Source organism: Lynx canadensis, chromosome A1 (assembly GCF_007474595.2).
Source record: "Lynx canadensis isolate LIC74 chromosome A1, mLynCan4.pri.v2, whole genome shotgun sequence".
Taxonomy (NCBI): Eukaryota; Metazoa; Chordata; class Mammalia; order Carnivora; family Felidae; genus Lynx; species Lynx canadensis.
The window spans coordinates 22,120,989-22,139,850 of NC_044303.2; the positions used below are offsets into that span (position 1 = coordinate 22,120,989).

The following is an 18,862-nucleotide window of genomic DNA, read 5'->3' on the forward strand; positions in this document are numbered from 1 at the left end:
TTAGTTATTCTGTTTTGTGTTCTGGCGAGTGCCTGAGTATGGCAGACTGAGTACAAAAGGGTAAGGAATTCCAACATATTAAGATTTTAAAGAATGTTACAATATTGAAATGAAGATCTTTCATTGTAATGATAAAAGGATTTTCCAAAAATGGTGAAAGATTATAAGATAAAATAAAACACAAGGGGATGTTAAAGACAGAGAACTTTGTTGATCCACAGAAAATAAAAGCAGGATTTAATTAAAATCTCTAAAAATGAATCAACATTTTCAAATAATGTTAGTGCATAGGTTTTGGGATCAGAATTCTATGTTTAAATTATGACTCTGGCCAAGAGTTACTCAACCACTGGAGCTTTAGAGCAATTAATACACAACTGCAAGAAAACTGTTTACCACCACAATTACTATGTTACTGTATGACTCTTATGGTTACTGGTGACATGTCTATATGTGCCTTCATATAATACCATAGTCACAAGACACAAGCCATACTTCTATAGACATAAAAAGGGTCTAGGAAATGAAACTAGGTTGGATGCTATGATAGAGGAAATGAGAATTGTGAGATGAGTCCTAGATAAGTTGGAAGAAGAGAATGATATTTTCCTCTATTTCTAGGTAAGTAGTAAAAATTACATTCAACATGTTGTCACATAACAATAGGAACCAGGAAAGATCTTTTCTGTTTCCTGGGACAATTTCTGCAGATGGTATAAGGGTATGTGAATCAGATTATGTAAATTCATGGTAATCTCTATAACTTTATATAAATGTTCTCTGAACAACCTAGGCTTGCCTTATCATAGCTATATACTTTGGGGAAAAAATAGAAAGGTTTATACCTGAGTTAGAATGTTTAATTAACACTTCTTTGAGTCCAAAATTGTGGTTTTAGTTACTACAAGGTTAAACTAAGGTAAATCTATGTATTTGTAATTGTTGCCCTTCTCACCAGATCTTTCTACTGAACTTAGAGAGTCTGGTTTTCATTTAATAATGAAGGTAATTTTTCTAAGACATTCTTTCATAGGGTTAGGCAAATGTATGTACAACACAAAATAGGTCTGCAGTAATACTGGTTTCTTTCTTTAGCATCTCTTCACAGAATGGTTTAGCTAAAAAGAGAGGATCCAAACAAATATATCTTCTTCCATAAATATAGTCTGGCTTATAGAGATAACTTTTTTGGCGTTGGACAAAATCCTCAACATCTAAAGGTTTTTTTTGCCCTGGGTTTCTTATATGTCCCCTTGTGTGTCAGAACTCTTTAAATCAGTTCTATACTATGGTATCAAATTTATACATTTCTTTTCTTCCACCCCTTTAATTTTCAAAAATCGTCAGACTATTATTATGTACTTAATAAGCTTAGTATGTCCCATTTTTTAGTTTTTAATAGTTAAAACATCCACTTATTTGTACCAAAATACATTATATGGTTCACCATTTTCCTTAATGAGCCTTACAAGGCCTCAGCTTTAAAGAAAATAATCTATACATTTTTAAAAATGAAAGTTGGACTAAATAATTTAAAAGGGGCTAAAACTTCATATCTGTTATTTAAGCAATTAATATTGTAATCAATATTATAATTGATAACCAAAATGATCACATTATATAGAAAACGTAAAAAAGAAAGAAACTCCTACCTATGGTAATCCTACCATACAGGGACAGGCACTGGAAGGAAATGTGCCCCCAATTTTTTTGATGCATATATATTCATTAAAGTCATAGTTTTCCTAATTACAAAAGAAAGCTAATTCTGTTTATATCCTTAATGTCCTTCAAGATTCAAGTTCTAATTAAATAAAACCACTAATTAATAAGAATTTTTAATGTTCTATTTGAAGAGGTAAAAAGTAGAGAATAGAACTCATCCTTTGAGTGTCCTAACCCCAAAACTTGTTTGGATGATCCTACTGTGAGCACCCTTCCTGTTCTTTTCCATCATAGCACTTCTCTCACTCTAATGAATTCCTTAACTGTTTGTCTTCCCTAGGAAACTATAAACTTCATGATGGGCAAGGATAATGTCTATTTTATACATCACTATGTCTTCAGTTTTGCAATGGTGACTGTACATAATAAGTTCATAATTTGCTAAATGAAAGAATGAATTAAAAAAAAACCCTCTAGGCTACACTTCAATCTAGACTAAGCAATTTATCAACTCAATTTTCTAAATAATAACAGTACATATGACCAGTATTAATGTTTATAATGATTCTGAATTGTTTTCTGTATACTCTGTTTACCAAGGTTGACTATAAGTGTTTATTTTGTAAACATTTTCAGTAAAATGACTCGGAAAAGGGCTTTCTGCTTTTCAGTTGATAGGAAAGGTATTTTACAAGAACACTCTGTGCTAGGTTAAAGTTTAAAGCATACACTTTTATGTCTAGAGTTATTAAATCTAATAACATCATCTTCAGTAAAAATATCTTAAAACCAACTGATGAAGATTTCTTGCCCAAAAGATGAGCAGGTAGAAATGTGTGTGCACACTCCTGTGTGATTTTTCTAAGACGACGCAACGTGAACAAAGGTATGAAGGGGGTATTGGCAAGAAATATGTAGAGATTAGGGGACCTACAAATCTTGCAATATTTGGACTGGAAGATTTCTGAAGTAAAGCTGGAAAGAAAGATTGGAATCAGGGATGGAGTGCCTAGAAGATTAGGCTAAGGGTTCCATACTATACAAAATGGGAGAAGGCAAGGTTTTTCTGGTTTTTAGCACAGTGATAAAAAAAAAAAAAAAAAAGTAGTGTTTTAAGAAGGCCAATCCCTAGAGTTGTAAAATAAATAAGCAAAAGTGACACAGACTTTTCTGTAAATAGATTTGGGTCCTAATCAATGTGGGACTAGTGTTTTTAAAAGGCCATAAAACTACTCAGGTGTAATACATGGCTAAATGGATTTTTGTGACAAGTTTTAATCAAATCTGGTTAGAAAAGTATAGCTCTCTAACGTGGCTATTTGTGGAAATTTCCCCAATTTATACATCCAGTTAGGCAGATTTGATCGAATCACATTATCTCTATATCACTTAAGAAGAAGTAATTGCTTCATATAGATATAAGTTCTTAACTTATTTGCAAGTGAATTGTCCAGAAGGGTATTTCAAGTCCAGAATGTACTGACTACTCTCTCAACTTTATGAATGATAGTATGGTTCTGCTATAAACAGTCACCAATGAAAACGGATATGGCCTAAAATGTAGTTAAAATACTGTGCACATGCAATAACAAGAAAAGTGGAATGACCTTTTATTATTAATTACTGTAGAATATATCTGAATGTATCAAACATTTAAAAATATCTAATGTAACTTAATCCTATGTATATATCTATATACATTTATCTGACAAACATATCTGACATGGCTTCCTTTGGGCCAAGATCACTGACTAAAAAGCTCAAAAATCCAATTCTGCTGGTGGACAAAGAATAAGAATAGAGAGAAAATTCCAAAGGGACAAGTGAAAAGTTGCTGGGGAAAGGTAAATAAATATTTTTTGGGTAAAGGGAAAGAAGGGAAAAAAAAGGGGGGGGGGAAAGAAGGGAGGTGGACGTTTCTTACTTACAGCACTTGTTTTATTTACTTAAAATGCTATTTTTATTTTTTTTATTAATTTTTTTTTAACATTTATTTTTTGAGAGACAGAGAGAGAGAGAGGGAGTCACAGAATCTGAAGCAGGCTCCAGGGTCCGAGCTGTCAGCACAGAGCCCAACACGGGGCTTGAACTCATGAACCACGAGATCATGACTTGAGCTGAAGTCAGGTGCTTAACCAACTGAGCCACCCAGGTGCCCCGGAATAAAATGCTATTTTTAATAGGAAGTACATTTACAAGATTCAAAAATGAAAAATGTAAAAAAGTATAGAGAGAAAAATCTTCATTCTATCCTTGTTCTCCACTTCATGCACTACCACCCCATAGGTAAACACTGTACTTACTTTTAGAGGATCTTTCAAGATTTATTATTATTCTGTACTCTGTGGCATTTATTCATAACTTTCCAAAATTGTTTGCAACTAAGCTATGGTCAATTAGAATGTGAGAAGTGATCTGCATAATCTCCAGGGTATGTCTTTAAAGAAGAGGGTGTATCTTAAATCTCTTTTTCTCTTCCCCTTTTGCATTTAGTCTGGGACACAGACATGGTGTTGAGCCAGCTTGGTTCATGCAGATGAGCACAATATCCTAGGGATGGCAGACTTAGTGGTTTTAAAAACTTTCAAAACTTAGTGGTTTTAAAAACATCCATTTATTAGTTCACAGTTCTGTAGTTCAGAAGTCTGGGCACAGTATGACTAAGTTCCCTGTTCAAGGTACATAAGGTGAAAATCAAAGTGTTGGTTAGGGTGTGTTCTCATATGGGGGTTGTGGAAGAATTCAGATTCTTACTGTTGTAGGACCAAGACCCTCATTTCATTGCTGGCCATTGGCTTTCTGGAAGCCACTCTCAGCTAGAGGCCACATTCTTTGCCACATGGTCCTTTCCTGAATCTCTTACTTCTAGAAGAGTCCAGTCCCTTTTTTAAAGGTTGACCTGATTAGTTGAGGTTCACCCCAGATCACCTCTCTTAAGTCAGCTGCACTGTATAATATAACCTAATTATGGAAGTAAAATTCATCATATTCATGGTCCCAGATGTGTACAATAGGGGGCAATGACCTTGAGGGCTATCTTACAATTCCATCTACCACATCTTTTAAATTTTTTTATTTTACATTTATTTATTTTTAAGAGATAGAGTGAGACAAAGTGAGAGGAGAGGTGGGGAAGACAGAGAGGGAGACACAGAATCCGAAGCAGGCTCCAGGCTCTGAGCTGTCAGTACACAACCTGACGCGGGGCTCGAACCCACAAACCGTGAGATCATGACCTGAGCCGAAGTCAGACGCTTAATCGACTGAGCCACCCAGGCGTCCCTCTACCACATCATTTAAATTCTGGCTTCAGGTATCTTACATACTTTTTTTTTTTTTTTTTTTTTGGTAAAAATGAAAGTTTTTAAAATTTATTTTTGAAATTTGTGGCTAAAATATGGATAAAATTAACCATTTTAACTATTTTCAAGTGTACAACTTAGGGCATTAAGAAGACTGTTGTGCAATAATTATCACCATCAAAAAAATTACTATCATCCATCTCCAGACCTTTGTTATCTTTAAAACTGAAACTCTGGGGGCGCCTGGGTGGCGCAGTCGGTTAAGCGTCCGACTTCAGCCAGGTCACGATCTCGCGGTCCGTGAGTTCGAGCCCCGCGTCGGGCTCTGGGCTGATGGCTCAGAGCCTGGAGCCTGTTTCCGATTCTGTGTCTCCCTCTCTCTCTGCCCCTCCCCCGTTCATGCTCTGTCTCTCTCTGTCCCAAAAATAAATAAACGTTGAAAAAACTGAAACTCTGTACTCATTAAACAGTAATTCCTCATCTCTCTACCTTGCCCCCCTAGCAATCACCATTCTACTTTCAGCCTCTATGAATCTGACTAAGAGGAATCTTAAGTATTTGTCCTTTTGTGACTGGCTTATTTTACTTATATGCTACATATTTTTGAACTCCTATCTTAATATACATCAAAAAAGATTGAGGAGGGGGCACCTGGGTGGCTCAGCTGGCTGAGCGTCTGACTTTGGTTCAGGTCGTGATCTTGCGGCTCATGAGTTCGAGCCCCACATCAGACTCACTGCTGTCAGCTCAGAGCCCACTTCAGATCCTCTGTCCCCCTCTCTCTGCTCCTCTCCCACTCTCTCTCTCTCTCTCTCAAAAATAAACACAACAAAACAAAAAGACTGAAGATGGGTTGCCAGGGAGATAGGAGAAAAACCAGGAGAATATGTAAACTATAAAAGGAAAAGTCAAGAGAATAATGTTCCAAGGGGGGAATAAATAATACAGTGTGAAATCCTGCTAGAGAGGTTAAGTATGATGAGAACCAAGACCACTCATATTAGTAATAGAGATGTTACTAGTGACCTTCACAAAAGTGTAGCAGTAATTCTCTAGCAGTACTAGTATTATACAATCACCGTGGTTACTACCTATTGTTGATTATCTTCCCATGCTAGGAGGATTCTGAGTCAAGCTGTGATATACAAAGCTAAATAAAATCAATATAGCCCCAAAACAATCCCTTTGGCCTCAGTTTCCAAGTCATTTCATGATGAAATGGGATTTTAAACAAGTATTTCAGGGGAAAACACAGGTAGTACAAAAAAATAAGGGATAACCTATATGTTGTACCTAATTATCTACTGAGATCATTTATTCAATTAAATATTTACTGAGTGCCTACACAGTGCCAGGAATAGACTTCATTATAACTGCACATTTCCTCAGTTGTTTCATATATAAAAGGCTAAAAATGTTCAGTAAAGACAGTATGTTTATTGGGCTAATCTTAACCTAAGCAAACAAATAATGATGCTAATTTTAATCAAAGACCAATGGATATTTGATCCTAATAAAAATCCAATCATAATAATCTAGGGAGAAGCAAATATCTGAGAAATTAGGAACAGATAGCAAAATTTCTTCTATAGAAAGTGTATTATTTCTATTTTTCTATTTCCTAAATATAACTACTTTTAAACAAAAATAACTGACCACATAGTCATTAATTTTTAAAAACCATAGCAACCTCTCCCTCATGAAAGCACGTTACCATTTTCTTTAACTTAGACATACATTTTTTTACAAGCATTTAGAATTATATATTCAAAAGGCAGCTTTAAAAATCAAACTAAGCAGACACTGTTTTACATATGTAGTTCTTAAGAGTTAAAAATCTGCTTAAAGATCTTTTAGCTCTTCTTCTACTTCTGACTCTAATTAATTAAAGTAGCTATATTCATTTTTCATTCTTTCCTTTAAAATTGTCTAATCTTCCCATACTTTCCATTATAAGTCAATCTGTTCTTATCTTCTTCATTTCCCACCTTGTAATCTACCTTTAATAAGTGGCTTCTTTCCTAAAAGGGAAAACAGGGTCACTTGAAGGGGAGAGAGAATTGTACCCAAAATAAACATTTTATATTCATATTTGTCTATTTAATAAAACATCATTTTGTGAGGCCAGCTCAGAGAAGGCATAGATCCCAAAAGGCTCATTTTAGTCACTAACCAATATAAAAAGTATCAGAATGCAACAGGCTTATAAATACTTATTGAGAAGTTAATACAAGCTATTGCACATATCTGTATTTCTGGGTCTTAATTTCCTTTTGCCATTATTCATTAGAATTTTTTTAATCAAGATTTTTGTCACTTATTTTATTTTTTATTTATTTATTTTTTTTTTAATTTTTTTTTTTCAACGTTTATTTATTTTTGGGACAGAGAGAGACAGAGCATGAATGGGGGAGGGGCAGAGAGAGAGGGAGACACAGAATCGGAAACAGGCTCCAGGCTCTGAGCCATCAGCCCAGAGCCCGACGCGGGGCTCGAACTCACAGACCGCAAGATCGTGACCTGGCTGAAGTCGGACGCTTAACCGACTGCGCCACCCAGGCGCCCCTTTTGTCACTTATTTTAAAAGAACTTACTAAACTGGTTTAGATTTTCTATTTCCAGAAGAATAACTTTAACAGTGATATTTTATTCATTAGGAACATAAAGAACTGAGGACAAATGAATTTGCCTATATTTTCCTTTTTGGCATCAATGTTGCAATTTTCTCTTCACTAAGTCATATATAATATGGTTTCTCTCAAAAAGTAGCACTTAATAGCTTTTAGGGACAACCTGGGACTATTACACAATGTACTTAGGATGAGTCATAGTCATTCACTTAACCTAAAATGGGCTGGATTTATGAATGGATGATCTGCTATGATTCATTTTTACAAACAAGACTCATTAATGTTTCAAAACTAGTATTTTAAGACTCTCTACTAGAACTGCTGTTTTTATCTTGGGAGAGGAATTGTAAGTGGTAAAGTCTTTAATAAAATAATGTTACTTTCTACCAGTATGAAAATAGTTGCCTTTGAAAATAAAATGCTTTATTTTCTAAGGGTGGTTAGGATTTTATAAGTAATATATAAAGGACCTAACTTTTCCATGGTTTAGTTTGTTAAATTGTAAAATAATGCCTACTTATATAGGAATAAGAATCTACTACACATGGTTTCTACTTGAGTTATTTATAGTTTCTGTAGAACCTAAAGAACTTGGTTAAATTCAGTCAGATTTGTAGTGATAGAAAGTCAGTAGGCCAAAGAAAATCAGTGGTCTTATAAAAAAACTCATAGAATATTGATCTCCCTATTATTAAAATATATTTAAGATACAGCATAAGATACTGGCATAGTTACATATGCCTAAAAACTTGAACAGTGGAAACTTAATCAAATTTGCACTTGCCCACCCTTATTTCACATACGTGCAAAATAATGACCAGAATTTAAGTAGTCTACCCAAAGCTACAGAATCTTAAAATTTTAGACTCATGAAGAACCTTAAAGGGCATCAACTCCAACCATCCACTCAAAAGAAATTAAACCTCCTCTCTAATAGCCCCATCACGTGAAGAGCCAGCATATGTATTACCACCTACAAAGATGGATGGAAACTGATCACTCCTGAGCCTTTTGGGCAGTTCTGTTTACTACAAAGATCTTTCTCATACTGAGCTAAATCTGTTTTCCTAGAATTGTGCCCATTGGTCCTAGAACCCAGGTGGACTTACTCTCAGACCTGTACCTGTAACAATGAACCATTAATTCGTTCACATACCTTATTATTTCTTTGAAGTTCTATTGTGAATTTAGGAAGAAAAGTTATAGGTACAGTTATTTCATGCTGCTAGTTATAGTAACTGTACAATGATATATAAAACAATAGACATTTAACTTCTAATAAATTTCAGAGGTACTTTTAATATCAAACCCTGACATATCTAACAAGAGTCAAGGGGGCTGAGGCATAGTTTGTATACATGTCTTGGGGATTCCAGGATATCACAGCAGATCAACTAGGAGTTCCACTTGCATGAGAACTCCATCTTCCTCTTCCTTCCCTGACAAAGACATTCTGAGAGAAAAGGGCTTTGATTAGATCTGATGGGCATAAGAGATTCTGACAAGAACACAGAGAAGAACAAGTCCAGGAATTCCAACTTTTGGAGGGCAGAGAACTCACTCTTAGGTAACAGAGTTGGGATTAATGGAATACAGGGCTTATCAGTATTTAATAAAATACTGTATTTATTAAGGACCTCAAAAGTCATCTGGCTCAGTTCAGGAGAACTTGCTAAAAAATGCTCTGCAAAGGAGATCACAAATATGAAAGAGCAGACTAACTGTAAGGAAGGCAGATATTTGGTTATACTCACCATGATCCCAGAGCACACAGAGAAGAACAAAGTAGTACCTACTAGTTGGGACAAACCTCTTAACTTCAAAAACCCCTCTAATGGCAGGAAGAGTCAGGATGAGGGGCATGAGAAGACAAGGTGAGAATAGAAAAGCAGTGATGAACAGAAGCAACAGTGAAGAGAACAAAAGAGGGAACGGAAGTGTCAATAATAACTGCAGCAGGAGCAACAGTATTAGTCACTTCTTGAATGAGGTGACAGCAGAAGAAACAAGAGTCAAATAATCCCCTACTGGGGTTTCCCATGTAGAATGGAAAGCAACATCAGCAGCAACAATGGTGAGAAAACATCAGTAACTGCTGAGAAGTTGCACACAGTCGCTTGGAAGAAAAAGGAAAACAGCAGGACTTGGGAGGTGGAGCTTGACGTCACACTAACTCTAGTGGTAAAGGGGCTCAGAATCAACGTATTCTTAGATTGCTATGTTATTGGCTTCCCTAAGTAAGCTATGAGAAAGCAAATGTTAATACTTCTCAACAAACTTGAATTCACCTTGACACTTTTTCTACACATAGGAATCAAATCGTAAGAAAATAAGCAGAAATCCAGGATGGTCGAATGATCAACATCCTGGCATTATCTTTGGTTCACTTTTTACATATTTAAGTTAACATGTCCACATTACTTTATAATCTTAACTGGTGCTCATGTTGAAGACTCTGATACACTAAAATACCCCTAAGTATAAAAGTATATTTTTGGTTGATAGTACTTAGCAAGGCAAACAAGTATACTGATATACTTAAAAATATTTTAGCAGTTAATTTCAATAAATATTGACAGCATGCCCACTAAAGTTAAAGTTAAAGTTAAAGGCATTATTTTAGCACAGAAAATCAGAGATGAAAAAGAGCCAATTTCTATCATTAAGGAAACCAAACAGAAGGAAGCTAATAATCCTTGAACACTTCAATGTTTTATGTACCACGATAAAGACAGCATCATTGTTCCTGCCCCTATAAGCTTCAGAAGGTTAGTGAAAGTTTCTCAAGTGTTTATTTCATTAGGAATGAGGATTATTAATACATTACAAGTTGGCATCCTGTTCACAGGTCTGCTTTGAGCAATAACCATTCACTAGCTCAACTACTTTATGAAATATGCCCAGGCACAGATATACTTGTTAAATTTCAGGCTCCCCGTCAGTGTGCTCGTTCCCAAAATTAAAGAGATCTCAGTTTAACTAAGAGGTAATTTTGGAATCAAAGAATCTTTAGTTAAATACTGGAGTTTACCCAATCAAACTTCTTTTCTATGTAAGAATTACTTTCATAATACCACCCAACCCAATGCATGAGCATACAATGATGGGACTCAGGTGTGACAAAGCAATGACTCCATTTTTATAGAACCATAATTTTTGGACAGTTCTTCCCTGTCAAAATTTGCTTCCCTGCAACTCTCATCTGTCAGTCTAAAATTTTCCCTCTAAAAGTACTGAGAACAAGGTCTTCAAGTCACAGCTCTCTTCTAGGTTAAACATCCTTCAAGTATTTTTATAGTCTTTTATAAGAATAATTTCTTGACTGTATGCTCTCCTGGCTGCCTTCCTGGGTTCAATCTCAGTTTGTCAATACTTCTTTCAAAATATGTTAAAAGGATACCATCTAACCAGAGTAATATGCCAACTGTTTTGAACTTGCCTGCATCAGGGGAGCTGATGTCCTGCTTCAGGTGAGCATGCACCCCGCTCCAGGTAAGCATGAGCCCCACTTCAGGTGAGCCCCACTCTCCCCACTCCTCCACCCCTCATGGGATTCTCTGTGTCCCTTGCTCACTTGCATCCTCTAAAACAAAACAAAACAAAACAAAAAACCAAAAAAACCCATCTAAGTCCTAGGGGCACCTGGGTGGCTCACTCGGTTAAGTGTCTTTTATTTTTTTTTTTTAAGTTCATTTATTTATCTTGAGAGACAGAAAGCGCACACAAGCAGGGGAAGGGCAGAGATGGGGGTGGGGGGTGGGGGTGGGGAGAGAGAGAGAGAGAGAGAATCCCAAGCAGGCTCTGTTCTGGTAGTGTGGAGCTTGAACCCATTAACTGTGACCTGAGCTCAAACCAAGAGTCAGACACTTGGGGCATCTGGGTGTCTCAGTCAGTTAAGCGTCTGACTCTTGGTTTTGGTTCAGGTCATAGTCTCACAGGTTCTTGAGATAGAGCCCTGCATTGGGCTCTACAATGACAGTGCTCCCCTGCTTGCATACACACACTCTCTCTCTCTCTCTCTCTCAAAAAATAAATAAATAAGCTTAAAAATTTTCTTTAAAATACTCAAGTTCTATTCATAATGTTAAGTCTTCCTTTCTGGATAAGTCTTCCTTTCTGGATAAGTCTATCCAGTAGTGGATTCTGTCATTTGTCTTGGTGCATAGACTCTGAAACCCCTTTGTAGGTTGAAGGAGCTGACTTGGTGCAAGGTAAAGACCACACTGGTCCTATGGGTGCTGATAACCTAGAAGGCAGTGGTTGGTAGCACAAGATTCCTGTGGCAGAAGTGGCATCTGTACTACAAGCAAGTAATATTGAGTTCTTAGTGAAGAAAGGGCACTCTTGGCACTGATGAGGACTTCTTTTTTTTTTTTAATTTTTTTTTTTTCAACGTTTATTTATTTTTGGGACAGAGAGAGACAGAGCATGAATGGGGGAGGGGCAGAGAGAGAGGGAGACACAGAATCGGAAACAGGCTCCAGGCTCTGAGCTGTCAGCCCAGAGCCCGACGCGGGGCTTGAACTCCCGGACCGCGAGATCGTGACCTGGCTGAAGTCGGACGCTCAACCGACTGCGCCACCCAGGCGCCCCCTGATGAGGACTTCTTAATCAGACCAGTTTTGTAGTATAGTTTTGGGGCATTGTTCCTGAAGATTAGCATTGAGTCTGGTTCTCTAGTCCTCCCATAAATTCTCTGAGACACAGAATATCATTTTCTTGGGCCACCTGGATGGCTCAGTCAAGTTAAGTGTCCAACTCTTGACTTTGGTTCAGACCTGCTTGGGATTCTCTCTTTCCCTCTCTCTCTGCCCCTCTCCCACTTGCATGTGCACCTCTCTCTCTCTCTCTCCCCCCACCAAAATAAACAAAAAAAAAAAAAAAAAAAAAAAGGAAAAAAAAAGTATCATTTTCTTAATCATTCTCAAAAAATTTGAAACAGTAAGTTTTGCCAAAAAAATTGCATGTCTAGCTGGTACAAAGAACTTTCTTCCCTGACCATTTGAAAGGAAACTGCTGACATGATGGCCCATCACCTATGGAATACTTTCATATGCATTTCGTATAAGGACATTCTCTGATATAACACAACCATCAAAACCAGAAAATTAACACTGATACCTCATTACTATCTGTTACAGATTGAACTGTGTTTCCTAAAAAAGATATGCTTCTGTACCAGCACCTCAGAATGCAGTTTTATTTGGGAATGAGGTCATTGCAAATAAAATTGGTTAAGATGAGGTCATGTTGGAGTAGAATGGAACCCCAATCCAACATGGTATCCTTATAAGAAGACAGCCATGTGAAGACACAGAGACACAGGGAGAATGCCATGTGAAGATGGGAACAGATTAAAATGATGCCTTTAAAGCCAAGAAACCCCAAGGATTGCTGGCCGTCACCAGCAAGTAGAAGAGAGGCATGAATTCTCCCTCAGAAAGAATCGATTCTGCTGACATCTTGATCTTGCACTTCTAGCCTCTACAACTATGGGACATTAAACTTCTGTTGTTTTAAGTCACCCAGTTTGTGTTACTTTGTTATGGCAGCCCTAAGAAACTAATAAACCATCTAATTTTCAAATCCCATTCAAGATTCACCAATTGTCCTAATAATGTGCTTTCTAGCAAAAGCATCTAGTTCAGGTTCACATGTTGTATTTAGTTGGCATGTCCCTTCAGTCTATCAGTCTGAACAGTTCCTCAGTCTTTCCTGGACTTTCACAGTCTTCACCTGTGAAGATTAAGGGTTATTTTACAGAATGTCTCTTGATTTGGGTTTGTCTATTATTTCCTTGTGTTTAGATTCAGATTATGCATTTGTGGCAGAAATATCACAGAAGAGACATCATGTTCCTCTTAATGTATCATTATCAGGTAGCACACAATTTTGATTCCTGGCATTACTGAAGACATACAATTTCATCACTTGATTAAAATGGTGCCTGCCAGGCTTCTCCACTGATATATATATATATATATATATATATATATATATATATCCTTCAAGTCGGTCACTATATCCTTTTGACATGTCTCCACCCATTTTGCAATCTTCCCTCTTTCTGGGGTAACAATATGTTCCATTCTCATCTTGTACTTTCTCTGCCCCAGACCCAGAATCAGGAATGTCTGATTTTTCTGATTCAACTGCCAGCAGGATTCATTCTAGTCTCTTCCCTTTCCACACCTAAAATTCCTTCTTAGATAGTAAGAAACCCAGGTCTCTCATCATTCTTAACAGAACTGTTTCTTTAATTAGTCCCCCTGTGTGTGTCATCAATCTTCCATCTCTGCCACCACTCCTGCCCTCCACTCTGTCTCCCGGCATGTATGGCCTTATCCTACTCAGGGTCTAATGCCCCACATTGAGCCCACCCCACCCTCTAACAACCCTCTATGTAGGTGTCCTTCGCTCCTTGGCTCCATGTCACCACGCACAAGCTCTAACAACCTGTGCTGGACTACCCACTCCACTTTTGTGTATATTCTCTTTTTACCATATTTGGGCTCTGATTCCCCACACTAGGCCATTCTACCCTTCAGCCCATCATGTGGACTACTTCTTTCCTCTGCTTGGGCTCTGATACACCAGGTTATTCCTCTATGGGGATGCCCTCCTCACCTCACTCAGGTTCTCATTTCCTATGTTAGGCTGTCCCCCATGTGTGGATGGGTGCTTCCTGGGGTTTGATATCTCCTGCCATGCCAAAGAGATACCCTCCTCACTACACCCAGGATCTGATTCTCCTTGCTGGATTCTATCCTCTACCTCCCATGTAGACATTTTCCTCACCTCATTTGGGCTCTGACACCTCAAACCAAGTCACCTCCTATCCCACGAATGCCCTCACACTGTTTGGGCTCTGACTCTTCTTGATGAGTACCTCCAATGTATGGACACTTTCATTACCCTGCTGGGGCTGGGACACCCCATGCCAGGCCATCCCTCTGTGGAGGCCCTCCACACCGTCCTCTGTGTGGATGTCTTTTTTACGTGACTTGGGCTTTGTCTACTAAGGACCACCTCCATCGTGTGAATGGTCTGACTCTACTGGGGCTCTGACAACACATGTCAGGCTACCCTTCCACACAGATGACCTCCTCATTCTCAGCTCTGACTCCCTACATCAGGTTGCCTTCACCTGTAGGTACTCTCACTTTATTCTGGCACGGATTCCCTATGCCGGACTGCTTCACTGTATTGATGACTTCTTTATCCTGCTGAGATTCTTACATCCCACACCAGGCCACCCCTTCTTGATGATACGCTCATCAGCCTGCTTAGACTCTGAGTCCCTATATCACGACACTTTGCTGTGTGAATTCTCTCCTCACTCTGGGCTCTAACTCTCTGCACTTGGCTGTTCTCATATGGATGAACTCTTCACCCAATTTAGGCTCTGACACCCCACTTGGGCACTGCAGCTTATCTCTGCCACTCCTATCAATGCAATGCTGCTGAAAACTAAATATATTCCCCCCAAAATTCATATGTTGAAATCCTAACCCCAATGTGATGGTATTAGGAAATAGGGTCATTGGGAGGTGATGAACTCATGAGAGTGGAGCCCTCATAAATGGGATCAGGCACCCTCACAAATGGGATTAAGCCAAATGTTTATTAATTTACACTGGAAATAATCCCAGTTTTTTAGGTTTCATTACAGAGGTTTTCTTTTATTGGTCTAGTGACTGTGAAGAGAAAAGTTTTCCTAACCTGATGGCCTTAGAGCCAAGGATCCTAATTTACTCTGAGCTTCACTGGCATATGATTTTTCTCCCTTAAGGCTTTCTTCTTTGTTATCTGTTGCCTCCACACTGAATTCTACTCTTACCTTTTACCTAGCTCTAGAACTAGTACAGGAAGATGTCTGTTACATAATAAAAACTAGTGATAGCAAAGGGGAAGAAAAGGAGAAGATGAGCTCCCAGTAGTCCTTAGTCTTTTCTTGTCCTGTCTTCTCTTGCTTGGAGTGAGAGCATGATGGTCTTTAGAAAAACTTCACCCCAAGCCCTCATTCACTATCAGTCCTTCCACATTCATCCTGTCTTTTAATTTTGAAAAACAAAAACATGAAAAGGGGAAAGCTTTTTACCTTCTTTACGGTTCCCCTTTTTCTATCCTGTGTTTTTAAAAACTCTGCCCAGTAATTTTAAAACAAAGAGTCCACTCTTATAATCTGTCATACAGAGAGGAGTCTCACTTTTCTACTGAAGCAAAGAAATTTATCTCTGCATAAAAGTATCTTCACATGGTAGTCAGTTCCTACTATTAAGAGACTATTGGGGTGCCTGGGTGCTCAGTTGGTTGAGTGTCTGACTTAGGCTCAGGTCATGATCTTGTGGTTTGCAAGTTTGAGCCCTATGTCGGGCTCTGTGCTGATAGCTCAGAGCCTGGAGCCTGCTTCCAATTCTGTGTCTCCCACTCTCTCTCTCTCCCCTTCCCCTGTTCATGCTCTGTCTCTCAATAATAAATAAACGTTAAAAAAAATTAAAAAAAAAAGACTATTAATACTACAGGCACATTATAAATTAAATAGGCTATTTGGGTCCTGCCAGTCTTTACCTGTCAGTTAGGATTTTATAAAAATAATTCTATTTTTATACTGGCTAACTCTTAGAATGTAAGTTTCTAATAGAGCTATGTCTTAGGTTTATTTGTACATTTCTTCAACTTGTTTTCAATAAATATTGTTTATGATGGAAGCATTTTAACTAATACAACATCTTTTCAAACACATCTGCAAATGAGGATACTCATTACCATTATAGTGTGACTTAAAATACAAAAACTGCTAAACACAGTTAGATAACCAGACTTTGAATTTTAAATAACTTTTATTTATTTATTTATTTTTAATGTTTATTTTATTTTGAGAGACAGAGCACAAGCAGGGGAGGAGCAGAGAGATGGAGAGAGAGAGAGAATTTCAAGCAGGCTCTGCACTGCCAGCACAGAGCCTGAATGCAGTACTTGAACTCACAAACCATAAGATCATGACCTGAGCCAAAATCAGGAGTTGGACGCTTAACCATTTGAGCCACCCAGGCACCCCAAGTAACTTCTATTTTAAAAGTTAATTTATAACTATAATTTGTGAATTTCCTTCCTTATAAAATCAATTAAACGACATGCAAAAGTTCTATATAGCTAGTAAGTTAGCAGAGTTGGGATTTAAACCCAGGTTCTCTGATACCAAAGTCAGTGATCTTTTTACTGCTCTTCTCTTTAGAGTGGTGGTTCTTCTGTACGCCTCCCCTGGAACATATGGTAATATCTGGAGACGTTTTAGTTTGTCATAAATGTGGTGTGTGGCAGGGTGGCTAGTGACTTTACAAAAAAAATTCTTTTAAAGATAAGATCTGAACTTGGAATTGAAGCATTGGTAGGATTTGGATAGGCTAGAGATGGTGGAGATAAGGGCGGATTCTAGATAAGAATAGTACAGAAAATACAAGACAGGTTCAAGAAGACAATGAATAAGCCAACTTAGCAAGATAAAGGGAAACAATATTAAAGGGAAAGGGAAAGCAACACTAGAAACATGAAATAATCTTTTAGAAAGACTAATAAGGAACTTGAACTGGGTTCAATGAAGATTTTTGAGAAGGGGAATGTAAGACTAATCAAGAAACCAGGGAAAAGAGACTGATTAGGATACTACTGCAATACCATAAGGTATTCAGAGTTTGTGAGCTGGTGTGGTATGGTAGTGAGAAAGAAAAGAAGAAACCATAAACATATACACCTTTATGTATTATAAATTTCTGTCATCTCAAATGATAACAAATTACCATTCTTACCTGTAATGCATTGAAACTGTCCATCTTCTCTTCTTATTGTAAATGCTTCCCCTGGGTTAACTTGTACCAGAATAACCTTTAAATGAGGGAAAGAAGTATTAATCAGAACAAAATAATCAAATAATAGAGCAAATAATAACAATCAAGATTATATATAAAACAGTATTACATATTTGCCAGGACAGTAGATGTGAGCTATTTAACCTTATGACACTGGGAAGGAAAATGGGATTACACATTTTACACGTTTGTTAAAGTATTACTTCAGTTTTCTGGAGATTTAAGCCAAAAGTAAGGGAATAAACAAATACAGTGGCACACTTTTATTGGAAAGGCAATAAACTTTACTCTGAAACACAGATGGAGTCAAACCACAGAATATTTGGCTCATCTATCCTTAGTTCATTAGTTGCTAAGTATTTCATTTCTTAAAAGATAAAGTATAAAGTGATAAGCAGAGCTTGAGATGAGCATACTTGACTTAGTAGGACATCTCAAGTTATATTTTGGAATTTGTTAAATTAATCTCACCTTTTTTTTTCATTATAAAGATTATACACCCTAATTTTATGACATTTGAAAAACAGAAAACTGGAAAAAAAAATCTGACGTCCTTCTATCTTACAATAAACACTGTTAACATTTTGATAAATTTCTTAATCTTGTTCCCTATGCATAGGCTTAGTTCCCCCCTTAATATACATACATACGTATATACATATTTATATATATGTATATATGTAAGAACTCCAATTTGGTATCTTTTTTTTTTTATTTTTTTTATTTTTTATTTTTAAAATAAATTTTTTTTTCAATGTTTATTTATTTGTGGGACAGAGAGAGACAGAGCATGAACGGGGGAGGGGCAGAGAGAGAGGGAGACACAGAATCGGAAACAGGCTCCAGGCTCTGAGCCATCAGCCCAGAGCCTGACGCGGGGCTCGAACTCACGGACCGCGAGATCGTAACCTGGCTGAAGTTGGACGCTCAACCGACTGCGCTACCCAGGTGCCCCAATTTGGTATCTTTTAATGTTTAATATTTTAAAAAGATTTTTCCATGCTATTAACCACTCTAATGACCATGCCATAAACTACTTAACCATTTTCTTAATGTAAGGAATTTGGGTAGCTTTCAATTTTTCCATTATTAAAAAAACAACACTGAAGTGAACATTTTGGTATATAGTTTTCCCCTCTTTAATCCATTTCCGGTTAATTTTTGTGAATGGTGTACAGTATGGGTCTAGTTTCATTCTTTTACATGTGAACATTCCAATTTTCCCAGCATCGTTTATTGAAGAGACCGTCTTTTCTGCACTGAGTATTCTTGGCTTCCTTTTCAAATGTTAGCTGACCATACATGCATAGGTTTATTTATGGGCTTTCAATTCTCTTCCTTTGGTCCTTTCTGTTTTATGCCAGAACTTTTAATTACTATAGCTTTACAATACACA

The 18,862-nt window shown here is 37.3% G+C and overlaps 1 protein-coding gene across 4 annotated transcripts in view; it reads right to left on the reverse strand.

Annotated features, from left to right (window-relative positions):
- FNDC3A (fibronectin type III domain containing 3A) overlaps window positions 1-18,862 on the reverse strand; it is a 145,192-nt gene that overhangs the window by 83,406 nt on the left and 42,924 nt on the right. For all 4 annotated transcript variants that reach the window (XM_030310462.1, XM_030310444.1, XM_030310453.1 and 1 more), the window contains exon 3: window positions 17,407-17,482. In XM_030310462.1, the coding sequence (XP_030166322.1) occupies window positions 17,407-17,482 (76 nt within the window). The remainder of the gene's footprint in view (window positions 1-17,406; window positions 17,483-18,862) is intronic.